Source organism: Anastrepha ludens, chromosome 2 (genome assembly GCF_028408465.1).
Source record: "Anastrepha ludens isolate Willacy chromosome 2, idAnaLude1.1, whole genome shotgun sequence".
NCBI classification, from domain to species: Eukaryota; Metazoa; Arthropoda; class Insecta; order Diptera; family Tephritidae; genus Anastrepha; species Anastrepha ludens.
The window spans coordinates 95,532,406-95,549,033 of NC_071498.1; the positions used below are offsets into that span (position 1 = coordinate 95,532,406).

At 34.4% G+C, this 16,628-nt stretch overlaps 1 protein-coding gene across 1 annotated transcript in view; it reads right to left on the minus strand.

Moving 5' to 3' along the window:
* The window catches only part of LOC128854813 (octopamine receptor beta-2R), a 78,473-nt gene extending 62,223 nt beyond the window's left edge, over nt 1-16,250 (minus strand). Inside the window, 1 exon segment of the mRNA XM_054089222.1 lies at nt 9,981-16,250. Within this exon segment, the coding sequence (XP_053945197.1) occupies nt 9,981-10,996 (1,016 nt within the window). The 5' untranslated portion in view covers nt 10,997-16,250.
* Between the last annotated feature and the right edge of the window lie 378 nt (nt 16,251-16,628).

The following is a 16,628-nucleotide window of genomic DNA, read 5'->3' on the forward strand; positions in this document are numbered from 1 at the left end:
AGGAGCCGTTAAGGACAAATGCTATGCGAACCATCCAGAGACGATTGATGCTTTAAAACACGAAATCGAAATTGCCATTCATGAAATTGGAGCCCAAACAATCGAAAATGTGCTTAAAAATTGGGTTGATAGAAAGGCAACCTGTAAAGCCAGTCGTGGCAGTCATTTGAACGATATTATTTTTTATTCATAAATGACAATGTGCAATCTTCAAAATAAAAAAAAAAAGTTTGAAAAAATATTGATAGCCGATTCAAAAAGCAAAATTTTACATGACCCACCCTATACAATATATACAAATGAATAATAAAATGAATTGAATGTATTACTGTTATCGCTTTCATTCCGCACTAAGAATATGCAAATAAAGAAGGAAAAGATATCTTTAACTAATTTTGCCCAATTAGGAACTGCTTATTCGCATTAGAGACAACTTGAGAGCTAAAAATTTCTTAAAAGACTGAAATAAAGTGGAAAATATTACCAGCCATCAAGCTGAAAATTAAATTTTCTCAAAAAGAGCCGATCTCTATTTATTTAGATATGTTTTTGGGCTACTTCAACTTTTCTCTACAAGGCTTTTGTTTTTGGTATATATATATATATATAAGAATTAAAATGAAAATGTAATAAGAAACGAAGAACTCTGGAGACAAACGAACGAAGTGCCCATTAGCAGCCAGGATAGAAAACCGCCCCCCAGCATCATATGGTTGGCCCTAAATTGGAATTCTCAGGGAGGCAGAGGCGACGGCCGGCTAAAGAATGCTTGAAAAAGATCCATTCTGCATGATTTATCTTCCATAATCACAAGCTAGCGCAATGATAAGGCGAAAGCATCTAATCGCGTTCATTGGGCATGTAGGTAGATGGGATGTAAGAAAATCAAGCTAGCTGATAACTGTCGCGCGTTGGAGCTGAGCATTTAAATTCCTCATAGCAGCGCGTCTAAGCAGGCGCCTTAATGGTTTGCAAATTGAAAAATTTTAAATATAAAAAACAACGTAAAAACAAAGACGTTGAGGGCCATCTTGCGACTGAGGCGAAATTTTTTCCCTCTCGAGTGCCTTGTTAATGAGCTCATAAACGGAAAATGCCTTAAAGCGTAGTATGTTGCAGCGTGCATGCCTCTTTAAACGGTACTTATTTACTTACTTTAAATGTATATAAAAAAAATGTTGCTGCTAATAAGCATTCCATACTGAGAGGAGAGTGCAGGAGTAAAGGAAGAAAGAAAGTAAATGGGTATATAAAAAGCATTTAATTGCCAAAATATTTAAATAAAATGTGGCAGCAAATGTTGATAACAGGAAAATTTAAAATTCTTAGTCTTTATTTTCTTACACGTGCGAAGTTGCTTCTGTTCAACGAGGCGTATGTGGAACGCACAATTTTCGCAAGGCGTGTGCGTGCGCTGGCGTGTTCATGACATTAACAGATGATATATTGAATTTGTGTTTTTGCTTTTCTTTGCTTGTTGTTGAATATCTTTTCGCGAAATTTGTACATATAAATTATTATACATATATGTAGTCGTATACATGATGCAAACATAAAAACAAGCAAACATACATACAAGTATAAGTAGTATATTATACCTGCTTAATTATGGGGCTTACGGTTGACATTTTCCGCTACATAAGTGAGATAGCGTTCTTTTCAGTTTAATTTTCCACATTTTAATTTCATTTGTTTTATTGCTACCAAATTTTGTGTTGGTTGGCATGCTTCAATTTTTTAATATTAAATTTTTTATATTTTATGCATAGCACTAAAAGAAATATTGCATTTCTACAAAAAATTTACTTAGTCTGCCGTTTAAAATTTTCAAAAGCATTTTGCCGAGTCATAATATTTATTAGAAAAAAAAAATATGCCATAAAGCTTCTTAATACTACCTCACCACGCAATAACGAACCGCCGAGTGCCTTTTTTCCTTGAAAACTGGCTCATAAAAACCATCTGCTGTTCGGAGCCGGCATAAAATTTAAGATAAATTTGTGCGACAACATCAATACTCATACCACATGAGAGGTTTGGCCAAGTACTTAACAAATCCTATATGCGCTCATTAGGTATTGAGTAGCTACCTTCTCATATAGACACACAAATATATCGTCCCCTTAGTATAACAATAGCCTATGTGCTCATAGGCTATTATTTTTAACACACTTTTATTAGGTCGGGTTGTATGTATGTATGTATGTATGTATGTATGCATGTATGTATGTATGTATGTATGTATGTATGCATGTAACGGAATCTTTGAGCTTAATTTTCACTGGCTTCTAAAAATCTGATCGACTTGAAATTTTGCACACCTATCAAGGACCGATGACAATGCAATAATTTGATAAAAGTTTTCCATTATCCTTATTAGGATTGCCAGGATTAATATTTTCTTTTTTTACCTGTGGGCAAAAAGTAAGGTGAATTTGGTTGTAAAATGAAAAATCTTTTTTTATTCTTGTAAATCAGTTTCTCAGGCTCCCTCCACGAAATAAGTTCTTCATCCTGATTACTTCTTTATCACGGCCGATAACTGCATAGCTTTAGACTCACAGTCGATAACAAAGGAATTAAATATAACACGAATATATCGAATCATTTATTCACTGACTGCAATGATAACAAAAATTTTCATTCATAATAAACAAAAAATAGTTTAAAGAAACTAAAAAACACGCTTTTTTGCTAATCGAACTAAAAAGTAGAAAATAAAAAATAGTTTAAAAAAACTAAAAAGCACGCTTTTATTGCTAATCGAACTAAAAAGTAGAAAATAAATTTTAATGACAAAGATACCTATAATGAAGTAATAGCAAATCGAACGATCAGTCATAGTCAACTACCTCAGAACAGAATTATAACAAAAATTAAGATACAAATAGAGTAATTCAAATTAGAGTTAAAAGCGTGGGATGCATTTTGCTTCACTTTCATAACCCTCTGTACATAGGTAGTTGCCAATAGAATGATTGTAATATTTACTATACCAAGCATCCCACGCTCTTAACTCTAAATTGAATTACTCTATTTGTATCTTAATTTTTGTTATAATTCTGTTCTGAGGTAGTTGACTATGACTGATCGTTCGATTTGCTATTACTTCATTATAGGTCTCTTTGTCATTAAAATTTATTTTCTACTTTTTAGTTCGATTAGCAATAAAAGCGTGTTTTTTAGTTTTTTTAAACTATTTTTTTTATTGAATTTTTGGATTCTCCATCGTCGATTTTATATGTGGTCAAAATTTTGTCAAATTCTAGTTCCACAAAGTGGGTCAAAACGTCAGTCAAAAAATAATAAATATTTACAGACATAACGAGATTTGAGTGAGAGCTACTTTCAACAAAAAGTTTGAATTTCATTTTCACAAAACATCAAAAAATGTATAGGCTATTCTAATACTAAGGGGACGATATGCACATCCAAAAGAGTGAGGAAAAAGTTCACAGTAAAGTTGTGTCAATACGAAATTCCTTTCCTTATTACCTCGGTATTTTTAATACAAATAGTGAAACCTGAAATAATCTAAATTTTTATATGTTTTGTTTTAAAACAACATTTAGGCATGTCTTTTGAATGATCCTTTATATATAATCTTAGGAATCTACTAATGAGCAAATGCCCATATTTTTATTGATTTTTGCTCATTTTTTTCCTTGGCTGTAGGGATCATTTCGGTTTTATATGCAGAAAATGATGCACAAGGCCGTAAAAGGATAAGATTATTAAAAATCCTTAAGAGTTTTGAACTACTGCATGTTTCAGCTTTTTAAGCGAAAATTTAGTAGTCTATAAAACTGCGTACCCAATTTTCTAGTTCTGATTAAAATGTGTGATATTTTGATGAAAATTTGTCGAGTCCTGATATATTTTCTGCAAGGTTTGAGTCTGTGATTTTTTGATAGTTGCTGTAGAATAAACCAAAGTGTAATAAGCATTTGACGTACGCTAATTTGACAACATGAAATTAAAAAAAGTTTATTTGTGTGCCAAACGGCTTGAGTTTTTTGTATTTAAGATATTAAAGGCCATTTGCGTTACAAAGTACAAATAATCCATCCACTCTCTATTTGCAAATAATTGCTTTTCTCGTTTTAAAATTTAAATGTTTTTATTTTGCAAATTCAACTTTCTTAATGAAAACTCAGAACTGGGTTAAGTCAATATCAACATGTAAACATGCCAAAAAAGCATACAGAAAAATTAAATGCCATTATTTTACCTTATTTAATAATCTTTCGGATGAACTATGTTTTTATAAGAAAGTAATGAGAATTAAAAAAAAAATACCCCAAAAGTGATCAAAATGTTGTGGTTTACACCTTTTTCAAGCTTTTATACCAATTTATTTTATTTTGCTATAATATTATTACATTTATTTATCTCGATACTTAAACTAGGTTTAACTTAAATTAGCGATATAAGAAAAAATTATATGAGACATTAAATTTTTTACTCCTATTTTATTGTGTTGAAGCCAAAGGAAAGATTTGGGAATATTATCACAGGAAATTAACGTTATTAAATTTTTATAGAAATTCGTAGGCGCCATTTCGGCAGCTTCGGCTTTGGTGTTAGTTCTAAGAACTAACAGCAATAAATCTTGAAAAATCGTATTTTATATCAAATTAACACGAAAACTGACGCCGCTGCTTAGCATTAGATATGTCCATATGTAAGAATGGGTACTGAGTAGGCCTATGGAATTTCATTCACATATAAGTGTGTACTATATGCGAATAAATGTTTGAACAGCGCACACAAGATGCGCCTGCCAGGAGTTTAGGCAAATACGTGGTGCCAAAACACCGTATACACATACACTTACCAATATGTCTGAATACACATGTGTGTAGGACAACATTCAGCTATTCAGTGCTTGTGGTTGTACCGGTTGTGCTAATGATGTAGCACAAAGATTAAAGGAAACTACGTAATATAGATGTGAAAAAAATTAAATTGGAAAAAAGAAAGCAAAATAAATGTTGAAGATATATTCCAAAAGCTGGTGGAAAATACTAGCTAAGGCTTGAAGCGCCTTTCAAGCTGTCCCATGTAGCGCTCTCTCAAGGTCGTTGAGTGCGACGTTGGCTGCAGACGTGCAACACGAAATAAAAAGCTTTCTGCCTCCTGCTAGTTGCTCGTACTTTGCTGTTTTTAACTTAGTGCCTTTACTTTTGTCATTCACGCATATTTTTACGTTTCTCTTTTAGCCACTGATTTCGCAGTAACGCAGACTTGTCTTTTGAATTTTCAGGCTTCAGCTACATTTCGTAATATTACATGACTTTAGGCATTATGTAGCCTGTAGTCTTGTTAATGCCTCTGGGTGCACTACAACACTACAACAGCAGGCAAAAAACCTTTGGACTTAAAGTGAGCGAAGCAATCATTTAGGCATCGGAGCGCATTTGAAGCGCTGTTGCGTTGTTGTTGGTATAGCTTAACTAATTTAAATCTTTGCCGAACTCGAGGCATTGATAAACTAGCAGGGGCCTTTGTTATATATTTTATGTTGGCAATTTTCTTCTTACATTCTTTGGCAACAAATTTGCCTTGCAGCTGTTTCACGCTTCCATGTACATGATCCGCCTGTTTTGTTAATTAACGCTAATGTGAACATGAAAGCGTACATCTGCAGTCTTTAAATGGCAGCAATAGTAATTAAGGATAAACTGGAAAAATATTTCTTTATTTAATTAATACGCTGATAAGCAACTAAATGCTCAGACAAACAATAGTGGGAGAGGGTCACAGCATTCCAACACATTGAAGAGATTGTTGGAAATGCTTTGGTATTCAAAATACTTTCAAAGTCATAGGCAATTCAAGTCACAATTTAACTAATTCGCTAATAAAATGCACCAATTTTTTTCTGTTGGTCAGGTTATAAAGAAACAGAGACCGAAAATAATAATTACTTTAAAATTTTCAGTGAAAAATAAATAAACAACTGCAGAACAGTTCCGCATATAAATACTTTATTTTTTTATGATCGCTAAGTATACTTTACGATTTAAAAATCAAATTTCCAATAAAAAGATCAGAAGCCTTTTCACCTTTTTTGTTATCTTTATTAACCTTTTACGAGCGATATCTATCAAAAATGTTTTTAAGACTTACATTGCGATTTGTAATTAGTCGCTATATTATAATTATGTTATGCGGCCGCCGTAGCCGAATGGGTTGGTGCGTGATTACCATTCGGAATTCACAGAGAGGTCGTTGGTTCGAATCTCGGTGAAAGCAAAATTAATAAAAACATTTTCCTAATAACGGTCGCCCCTCGGCAGGCAATGGCAAACCTCCGAGTGTATTTCTGCCATGAAAAAGCTCCTCATAAAAAAAAGCTTGAAACTGTAGGTCCCTCCATTTGTGAAACAACATCAAGACGCACACCACAAATAGGAGGAGGAGCTCGGCCAAACACCTAACAGAAGTGTACGCGCCAATTATTTATTATTTATTTTAATTTTTATATTATTTTTATCAACAAAAAAAAAAAGAACATAAATAAATATATTTCCGAGTGCTATTGTTCCGCTTTTTTGTTAGTTATTATATTTTGATTAGAAATAAACATTATATTGTTAAATTTTCCATCAAAACTAATGATTGTTTTTAAATAAATAATCGGACTCATTTTTGAGCGTTATTTTTTCGTTCAGAAATAAAAAAAATACTTCTTTGTTTTTTGGCAAATCGAAAATTCGCCATGTCACACCTCACCTAAGCTTACTTTAATTCACCTCACCATAGCTCTCCTTATAAACTAATGAGCCACATTGTGAACAGAATTAAGAAGATGTGCTTAATAACAGACTTTAATTCGGGACTGAGAGAATTTGACATAATCAGCTGATAGGCTGACGTAACAGGGGATGTGTTTACAAAAAATTGAGACTGTGTTGGGATATACGAAAAAAAACCAATTAAATGTCACTTTGTTGCCGTCTGAACAACGACTGAGTGTACAAGTGTGTGAATACATGCGAAAAAATCGTGGCAGCCGAAGTTGTTCTCACAAATTTGTTTTCCAAAATGAGCAATGCTTGCAACCTATCGTTCTTCAGATTACTAGGTTTGACCATTCGATTCAAAATTGTGGGGGTAACGCTAGCTGCCACAGCATCAGGTACTCGGCAGTAGGGTCTTCACACACTTGTCCAATCAGTCGTTGTTCAGACGGCAACAAAAAAATTGTTTGAAGGTACAAAAATGAGTTTAAGGATCGAATTGTGAAAATAAGCGGGCCAAGTTGTTTCTCAATAGAGATGAGAACTACTTTAGTACATTTTTCGAACACCGTCCCAAAAGCTTGCATTGAATAATCCTAATCAGATTTGTTGATTTTATCATTGAAAGGAATATGGAATATTTGAAATTTCTTCTTGGTGTGATAACTTAAGAGAGCGGATTTCGGTATGAAATTTAAAAAATATAGTATGTATACGGGTTTTCTTTCTCGAACTAATTTCTATATTACACTAACATTTTAATTCAATTTTAGAGAACTCAGGCTGTGTTCGGTGCTCCTTAGAAAAATATCAATCGCGCTTTGCAAAATTCTGAAGTGACGGATAGAAAAAAAAGTGGTCGTCCTCGTGTGGTTCGAACCAGTGCAGCCATAAAAGCCGTTAGAGAAAGAATTTGCAGAAATCCCCTTAGAAAGGGAAGAATAATGGCAGATGCATGTAGCTTCTTTGGTGGCACGTGGTCTACGGCCATGTAAATATTATTTTCACAATTTTTCCTTTCGAAGAACATTTTAGTAAGCAAAACGACAAAATGTATGCTAAAGCCTCTAAAGACGTAAAAAATGTTGCTCCAAGAGTTCAGCGCGGCCAGTATTTTGTAAAAACGTTACATCTCTTCATTTCTGCGAAAAAGGGGTAAAAACCGGAGCTAAAGTGTACCAGGAGGATGTTTCAGAAGGCGTGGGGAAGCCGTTGAGCAACACTCTCTTTAATGGAGAGCGTGGAATCTTCTAGGAATTTCCGCTCCAGCTCATAGGACAAAACCCCCCAGCAATGGCTAAAAAACAATATTTCTGGGTTCATAGCCGCAGAAGATTGACATATCTGGAAGTCCAGAACTGAATCCATTTGGCTTGAGTTTGTAGTCAGAATTGGAGAACATAGCCTATCGAAGTCCACACAGAAATTTGGAGAGTCTGACACACTCTCTGGTTCGAGCAGTGACGTCAATATCAATGAAAACCGTGCGTGCTGCTATAGCTGAATGGCCTAATCATTTGAAGGCAAGTGGGGAACTGCTAGCAACTCCAATGTGGAGATCTTGCAACGTTACCAATCGAAAACATTACGAAGCCTTGTTAATGCCCCTTAGTTTATTACCAATGAATCTATCCATAAAGACTTAGGTATTCCTTTTGTAAAGAATGAAATTCGAAAATATAGTACTAGATATCTGAAACGATTATCTAATCACATAAATCCAGCTGCTATTTGTTTATTAGACACAACCAATGAAACTATACGGTTAAAACGCAATCATATCTTAGACTTGCCATTCCTCTAGTATGAATCTACTCAACCTACAAACTTTAAGGTAAAATTAAGTAAGTTAATCTTAAGTGATAATATTAACAAACAATGAATTTAAGCAATCTTGAAGTACTAATGAATTTTAATAATTTAAGAACGAACTGTACAAGTTAATAAGCTGTTGTAATTTCTATGTAGATTTGCACAAAAGCAAAACTACCGCCGCCATTATCTTATAAGATCTAATTTGCTGAAGGTCTTATAGTAGATAGATTGCAAATAAAGTAAGTTATAAAAAAAAAAAAATAAAAAAAATATCTATAACGGACGTAACATGTAACAGAACTTATGGCAGGACGAAGTGTATAGATCATTGAATTTTGGTGTAATAAAGTGCACATTTAAAGTAGATCGTAAATCGTTTTGTGCATTTTCTCCATTTTTTATATGGAGAAAACACCCAACACACGCCAGCAAAAAAAAAAAAAATTGCCAAAGACCAACGAAATTTTGAAAAACTTGAAACTTTCATCCTATTATATCAAAATTCATTATTCTATAAAACTATGTACCTGAATTTTTTCCAAAAATACTGAATAAAAAGTTAGAAATTTTAATGGGAATTTGGCAACTTTTGACAAATTTTACACCAAGCTCGAAACTTTGCTTTGTATGATGCTTATTGTGGTATGAAATATATTTTTATAAAAAAGTAAATGCAATCACAAATAAATAAATAGTCAAAATTTATCAATATGAGATGTACCCTTTGTTTTGACGCTAACGGTACACGGTTCTCCAATAAGGGTGGATACTCTTATAAAGAGACAAGTTGCTGTAGAGGATACTCGAAATTTTTTTTGTTTTTATTTTGCTAACTTGGAATGTAATTTCGATGTAAAATCGGGAGGTAACATTTTCAATGGCTCTGCTGCACAGATTTTGCTGAATTAGTTGACTTCGGCTGAGCAACGTTGACTTTGAGGCAATCGAACGCATGTGCCTTATTGGTATAAACATCAGATTTTACATCAGAAAAACAAAAAACATGGTTGCCACAGCCTATGAACCTCAGCATTAAAATACCCTATGCAATGCCAATATCATATTTTTTCCATTACTACTGCGGACATAAAAAAAGTATATTCGTGGCAACCAATGACAATCAATCTGGTACTTTGAGAACAAAGCGTTGCCTTAACAAGATATATATGCACATGTAAACCTATTGTTGAAGTTAAATATGTCATAGCTCATAATTTTCAATGCATCGGATGTCATGGAGCGTGGAAGGAAAAAGCGGAAATTTTAATTTTGAAGTCTGTATATGCATGAATGCCTTTTGTGTACTGGTTTGTAATCGTGGTATTTTTTTTTGTGAAGATATACGCAAAAATTCTACGCATAAGTGCTTATTATTTATTTAGTTTCTAAAACAATAACCAAAAATGAATATTCACTCACCTTAATTTCCTAACCCGCATCACAGAGATTATGACAAGGAGATTTCCAAATATGGCGGCAATTATGATGAACAGCATTAGTGACGCCTTCAACACCAGACACACAACATCAAACCAATCTCCACCTTTTGCACCGGCCCCATCAACACCCTTCGCACCATCGACGCCTGTCTCCTCCGGCAGAGAACCATTGGCCGTCGAAGTGACAGCTGCCACAGTGGCGCTAGCTATCCCCAACAAAGTCGAGGTAGCATTGGGATCTAATTGCGAAAGCATTCCACTATCCAGCACAGCCTGCGATTGAGGTGTCAGGTGCTTAGCGGTAATGCCGTGATGCGGTTGTGCATGCGTTGAAGCGGCGGCAGCAACAACAACGCTGGTATGCAAGAGTGCGGCCGCAAAAGCGGTGCTGAGATTGAAGCCGAGGCTGGGGGCACGCGGACGTGGTGATATTGGTGTCGTTGTTGTGGTTGTTGCTGCTATAGTAGCACGCCGCTGACAGTGATGTTGGCGTATTATAGTAGCACTTGTTGCTGTTGGTGTTGGTGTTGATGCGGCTGTTAATCGCGGCGGTGGCGGTGTTGTGGTTGCTGTGCACGACACTGTGGCCGTTGTGGCAAGTCGCGTTGCCGTTTGTGTGGCGGCTGGCGTTGCAGTAGATAATGCAGGCATTGCAGTTGTTGTTGTAGCTGGTATTATTGTGGGTTGATAGTCACTAGGCGTTAGTATTGCTAAGTCGGTATCATTGGCCGATTTTCTGGCGGCAGCAGTACGTGCTGCCAACTCTTCGGCTATAGTAGATGCAGTTGTTGTTACCGCCCGGTTATATTTTCGCGCTTCAAGTTCACTGCACATGTTTCGTCTTTTTCGGCGTTTCGCGGACGAGTTTGTAGTTCTTTGCACCGTTTTGGCGTTCACTGTTTGACTAGTAGTTGTTGTAGTTGCATTTAGTGTTGTACTTGCTATTGTATTGTGCATTGAAATCAGTGGAAGAGTTGCCGGAGTATTGGTAGACATTTTAAGTGATATTTGTTACGCACTTGGATATCAATCTCAATTTTTTGTATATTTTTGTATTCTTACTTTTCAATACCACTTTTTGAAACACTAAAAATTTTACTTTCGAATAGTTGTTTTTTTTTATATTTACAGACTATTTTTGTTATTTTTCCATTGTACTAAATATATTTAGCTCACTTGCTTTGTAATAAATCTGCAATTTTAAATATTTCTGTTGGAAGACTTTTTCGAAAAAATTGATTTTTCAAAAATTTTATGCCGCCTTCACTTTGGCTCGTCGTCTTATACTCGGCGCATATCGGCGACACCGCAAACACTTTCCGTTATAGCACGCGCGTTATGTTCTCTACGTCCCGTTCTGTACTGCGGGCATCATGGTGGAAAGTGGCCCGTCGACCGTCCACCGGCGGCCTGTCCCCGTCGTTGTCACACGTCACCAGTGCTGCCATTCACGCCGACGCGCCCTCATCACCATTTCAATCGGCACCATCAACAACACCAACGACAAAAATGTTTGCTTCTAAAATGATGTTGTTGTTGTCTGTTAATTTTTGTTGCTATATTGTGTTGTTGATGTGTCGTTGTTGTTGTTGTTGTTTGTAGCTGTCACTGTCACCACCGTCACCTTCGCCGCGAGCGGGGTAAGTTTGCGGCTAGGCTAGGCGCTGGATGTACTCTGTTGGTTGTGTTGTGTCTAGTATTGTTGTTGTTATTGTTGTTGATATTTTTGTTCTATGCTCTTGTGGCTCTTGTGATGTTTAATATTGTATTGGTATTGTTTTTGCTATTGGTTTTGATGATCCTCGCCCCTTGGCCACTCACAACGTGATTGCTGTTAATATTTCAATATTATTTCTATGCTTTGTTTTTATATTTTTCGTTTGCTCTTGTTGGATTTGCTCTTGTTTTCGTTTTTATTTATGTTGTCATTTGTTCTGAAATCGAAAATTTCTTTGTGTTGTTTAGTTTTATATTTAGCTTAAAGTCCAACAGAATTTCTGTTTTATAAGTAATCTCTTTTTTTATAATTTTTTTAATTTTAATATAACATTTCTCTTCGGCTGAGCAAAAGAAATCCTATTTGTGTACCTTTTCCAAAACAACATAAGTTGACTTAACATCTTGCAGTAAGTAAAGCTCTAAAATTCTGGATCTTAATGCAAAATATAAACTATTAATCATTCACTTACTTAACTTAAGAATCTCTCTGGATATAAATTTTATACAAAAAAAAAAATGTATTTCTTTGGAAAAATTAAGATTTAGAGTCACTTAATTTGTTTTTGTCAAAAGATTAGAATAAAAGTTCCCATTTTTTAGTTTTCAGAAACCTTTGGCAAATTATTAATTATTAATTAATTTATATTTTCTTATATAATTTATGATCTCCAGAAGGTCCGTATTCTACAAATATTTCCAATATCAATTAAATTCTTTTCTTCTTTGCAGCTCTGCGTCGCCGCCTCTTTTTTTATGTTAAAAGTATTTTTAGTTTTCTAAACTTAATTTTCTTCTTTCTTTCCTTTTAGTTCTGCTATTTTTAATTTTGACTATTTGCATTGTTGTTGTTCTATTGTATTTATGTATACATTTGTAGCCTCTGCTGCTTCTATATAAAACAAATTTATGTTTGGTACCGCATATTTTTAAAAAGAAGAAAAATTGCAAAAGTGCCGCTCCCTTTAATGGCGAGTCATTAGTTTGTAAGCGAAAAATCCTGGGCGTGGAAAATTATTTGCGAAAATTGCCCAAAAACAGGGTGCTTTTACATAGAATATTTTAAATTTAAACTTTATTATTTCATTCTGAGGTTGAAAATTTGAACTATATTAATAATCCAAGTTATCAAATTTTGAAGCAGAGTTGCTTCTCCTTTGCCACGCGTGTTGGTATTGTTCTATAAATTCAAATAAATGGCTCCAGAGGTTTCTGCCACATTGGCGGACATGCTAGGCACAGGCACACATGTTAAGAGCTCCAAGTATTTCAGAAATCGTCGATTTTTCGGAAAATCGTTATTTTGGGCTTGATCATCTTAAAAAGTAAACTGTAAAAATTTGGGGGAAAAAAGTAATAATTTGATATTTATTTGAAGTTTAAAATTTTTGTATGGAGTGAAGTGCGAAAGTGTAAAGTGAAAGGGAAATAACTTTATCTTTTCACCCCTTATTTATTTTTTTAATGTCAGGATAAAATGTACTTTTTAAAAATCATCTTTGGAAACAAATTTTTGATTTTGTTGGAGATTTTTGGGAAAATTGTTTTCGTCATTACCCAGCTCGGATTTAATTTAATTTTCTTTTATTAATAACTTGAAAGACTGTGAAAGCCCTTAAAGGTTCATAATAGGATTCTCATAACTTTTCGAAACTTTTTGCTCCGCATATCCTCAGCTACGAGTATTAGTGAGAAAAATAACAAAATAAGCTGGGAGTGGGTTCTATCATCAATGACAAAACAAAAAACAATTCCTCAGAAATTTTGAGGAAAATATATTTCGAAAAAATTTTTTTTTTTTCAAAAATTTAAAAAAAATTCATTAACGACAAAAAAATTCTCAAAAATTTTCAGAAGAATTTAAATTTTTTTTCCAAACAAAAAACCCTTTTAAAATGTAAATTTTATCTTGAAAAAAGCAAAAAAAAAATGTTTAATGTTAAAAGGTCCCCTTATAGTCCGGAAGCCGGGGGTCATTTTGACCTCATCATTTCATGCCGACTGACTAGTGGATGACGAAACCAACCGTCAGCTGGTCCAGTAGCGGTGGGTACGTACGTGGGATGCTGCGGAACGTGTCGAAAAAAAAATTTTAACAACCTATTTAATACCGGCTGAAATTTTTTTTGTGTATTGTTGACATTTAGTAGAATAAAAAAATAGTCAACTGCGCCGTAGAGGGGGGGAATACGTCAGCTGAACGCAATGATACATTCTTGCTTCGGCTGACGGTCTTCCCACCGCTATAAACGCAGCTGACCATCATTATTATATTTTTATATGTGTCCAAAATTATGTAAACAAATTTCAATCGGCATAAAGTAGTTTTAATTTTAAATTTTATTTACAAGTTCACGCAGTCCAAAATCGACCCCTAACTCCCAGACTATTAGATATTTCAATTTAAAAAACTTTATACCAAATTTTTCAAAATTTAAAATGTTTAACCCCAAAATTAATATATAATATTTAAAAATGTCAGTTTGTCAGTTTACGTCTTATTATACTCAAGCCTATATAAACAAATTTTCAAAAATCAAATTGATAAGTTTCGTCCAACTGATTGTATTCGTTGTCATAGGTAGAAAATTTAAAAAGGTCAAAGAAGTAGATTTCAGTGTTTGGTAGCCGCTATGGACTAGTACTCGTACCTTTCGGAGTGAACCGGTAGTAGATTCTGCGTGCAATCTCACTGTGCGCAACAAAATACCAAACATTTTGCTTCAATAGCCGTCGACCATCTGGGTGCAAGTCCGAGTGTGTCCTTGCCATCAGAAAACTTCTCATATAACATTTGCCATTCAGGAACACAGTAGGTAAAACATTTGTGGAATTCCTCGAGGTACCTCCTGCCATTAAACAAACAATCGACGCACTCGCGTAACGGCAGGCATGTCCCTGTTGACTGTTATGATTTCGAGGTTGTAAAAGATTTCGTTATATCGATAATAATGTTTGCCTTGTAATCCAATGGAGAATCTCTCTTACCTCTCAAAAAAATGGTGAATTTTTACCAAAAAGACACAAATGAAATTCAGAAATTGTATAAACTTCAAGTAAAAGCACCCTGTTTGCTTGAGAGTTGATTTATTCTGAGCAGATGCGCAACCAAGCCCTGTCATTTGCCTCGCGGCGAACAGCACTCGACCACATGAAAGCGTCAATGCGTCAAGTGTACAATTGGCCCAAAGCAATCAGCGTATAACCTTAAATGTTTGTATGCCAGTGGACGGCTGAGTGTTGTAGTGCCAGAATGTTAGAATGTCACTTCCACATTTTGCTATTTTCTTTATTATGAGCACACACCTTTTTGGCACAGCATTATTGAGCCACTTTAATACATACATATATATTCACATATACTTATTAAAATTCAGATTTTGTGATATTCTATGATATCGTTATGATTTTTGTACGAGTAAGAGTCTTCAAAACATATATCTACTCTAAATGTATGCATTCGTATGTATTTATTTAAGTATTTATAGGATAGCACTTTAGCGACCAACTAACTATTCCATTCATTTACCGAAGGTAGTTTATTAATTAAAATATTTTCAGCGCGCATTTGAAAACCTAGGAAATATTCCGATTAATAACATTCATAAAATTATTAGTTTTTGCTGTTTTCCACATTCATTATAAAAATGTTGCAATTAAGTGGCAAATTAGATGCCACCCACCGCTTGAAACCTTCAAGTCAATCAAAAATTCAGCAATTTTGTGTGTATAGGTATGTGTTAGCGTTCGTTAGCTTCTCTTTTACGCCACCCTCATCTGCATGATTTGCTCTCGGCCAGCATACATAAATTGGTCATTAAAATTGTCGGTCGCCGTGAAATGAATTTCAAAGCCAGGCGGTGATCAAGATTCGCGCACAAAACAAAAATGAAAATTTAAAAATTTTCTCTATGTACATACATTCTTATACATATGAATGAGCGACAATGTAGGTGTAAGTGTCGTGGAAAAGTCAAGCCACAACAAAAAAAAAGAAACAAATCGAAGCGCTTTGGAGTAGCTGACACGTTTTTTTTATTTTTTTATTTTTTATGGTGTGGAATTTGTTGTTGTTGTTGCTGTTGCTGTTTTCAAATACTTTCTTGCTGTAAATGCTATTGCCGTTTGTTGTTGCTTTGCTATTGCTTTATTGCTGTTGCTTTAATTGTATTGTTTGCTATTGTTGCTGTTGCCATTATTATTATGTCAACTTACGCCATTCTTACTATTACTATTATTGCTATAATTTTTACTATCTTTTCCACTTTGACTTTCGCTAATTCGCAGCAACAACAATTTAGTCGTTGTTACATTCAATTTGTTCATATGTATGTAGAATAATCATTTTATTTCCTTGTTGTTATTATTGTTTTTTTTTTTATTGCACGCTTAGTTTTTCCCATTCTCGTTTCCATTATCATCGGCGTCGTTATTAAGTATTTAGCCATCGTCAACATCATAATCATCAAAGTCATTTTGTAGCGTGTCCTATTCGCTTGGGGCTTGATTATTCTGGCAGCGGCCCAAGGTGGTGTCATACTGAAAGAGAAAGAGAGAGAGAGAGAGCATTAAGAAAATTGTTGGGAGTTAAAAAATGCTAATAATAAATTATATTTTTAATTATTTTATCATTCAACTGCAGCCATGAATCTTTCATGCAAAATCATTTAGAAAACATTCGTAAGGTGGTACGCTGAAGAGAGTCACATATGTACGAGTATGTATGTATGTATGTTCTATACAATAGGCAAATTCTCCTTCCTCTGTTCATGTGTTACATGGTGAATTCCGCGTCAACTCTTGGTAGAGGTTTTATTGACTTAATGGGATTTGGCTAATATTCTGTGTAATTGTACTTTATGGAATGAAAAATAGTATCTACATAGTTATCTTTGCAAGTTAAAAAAAAGCC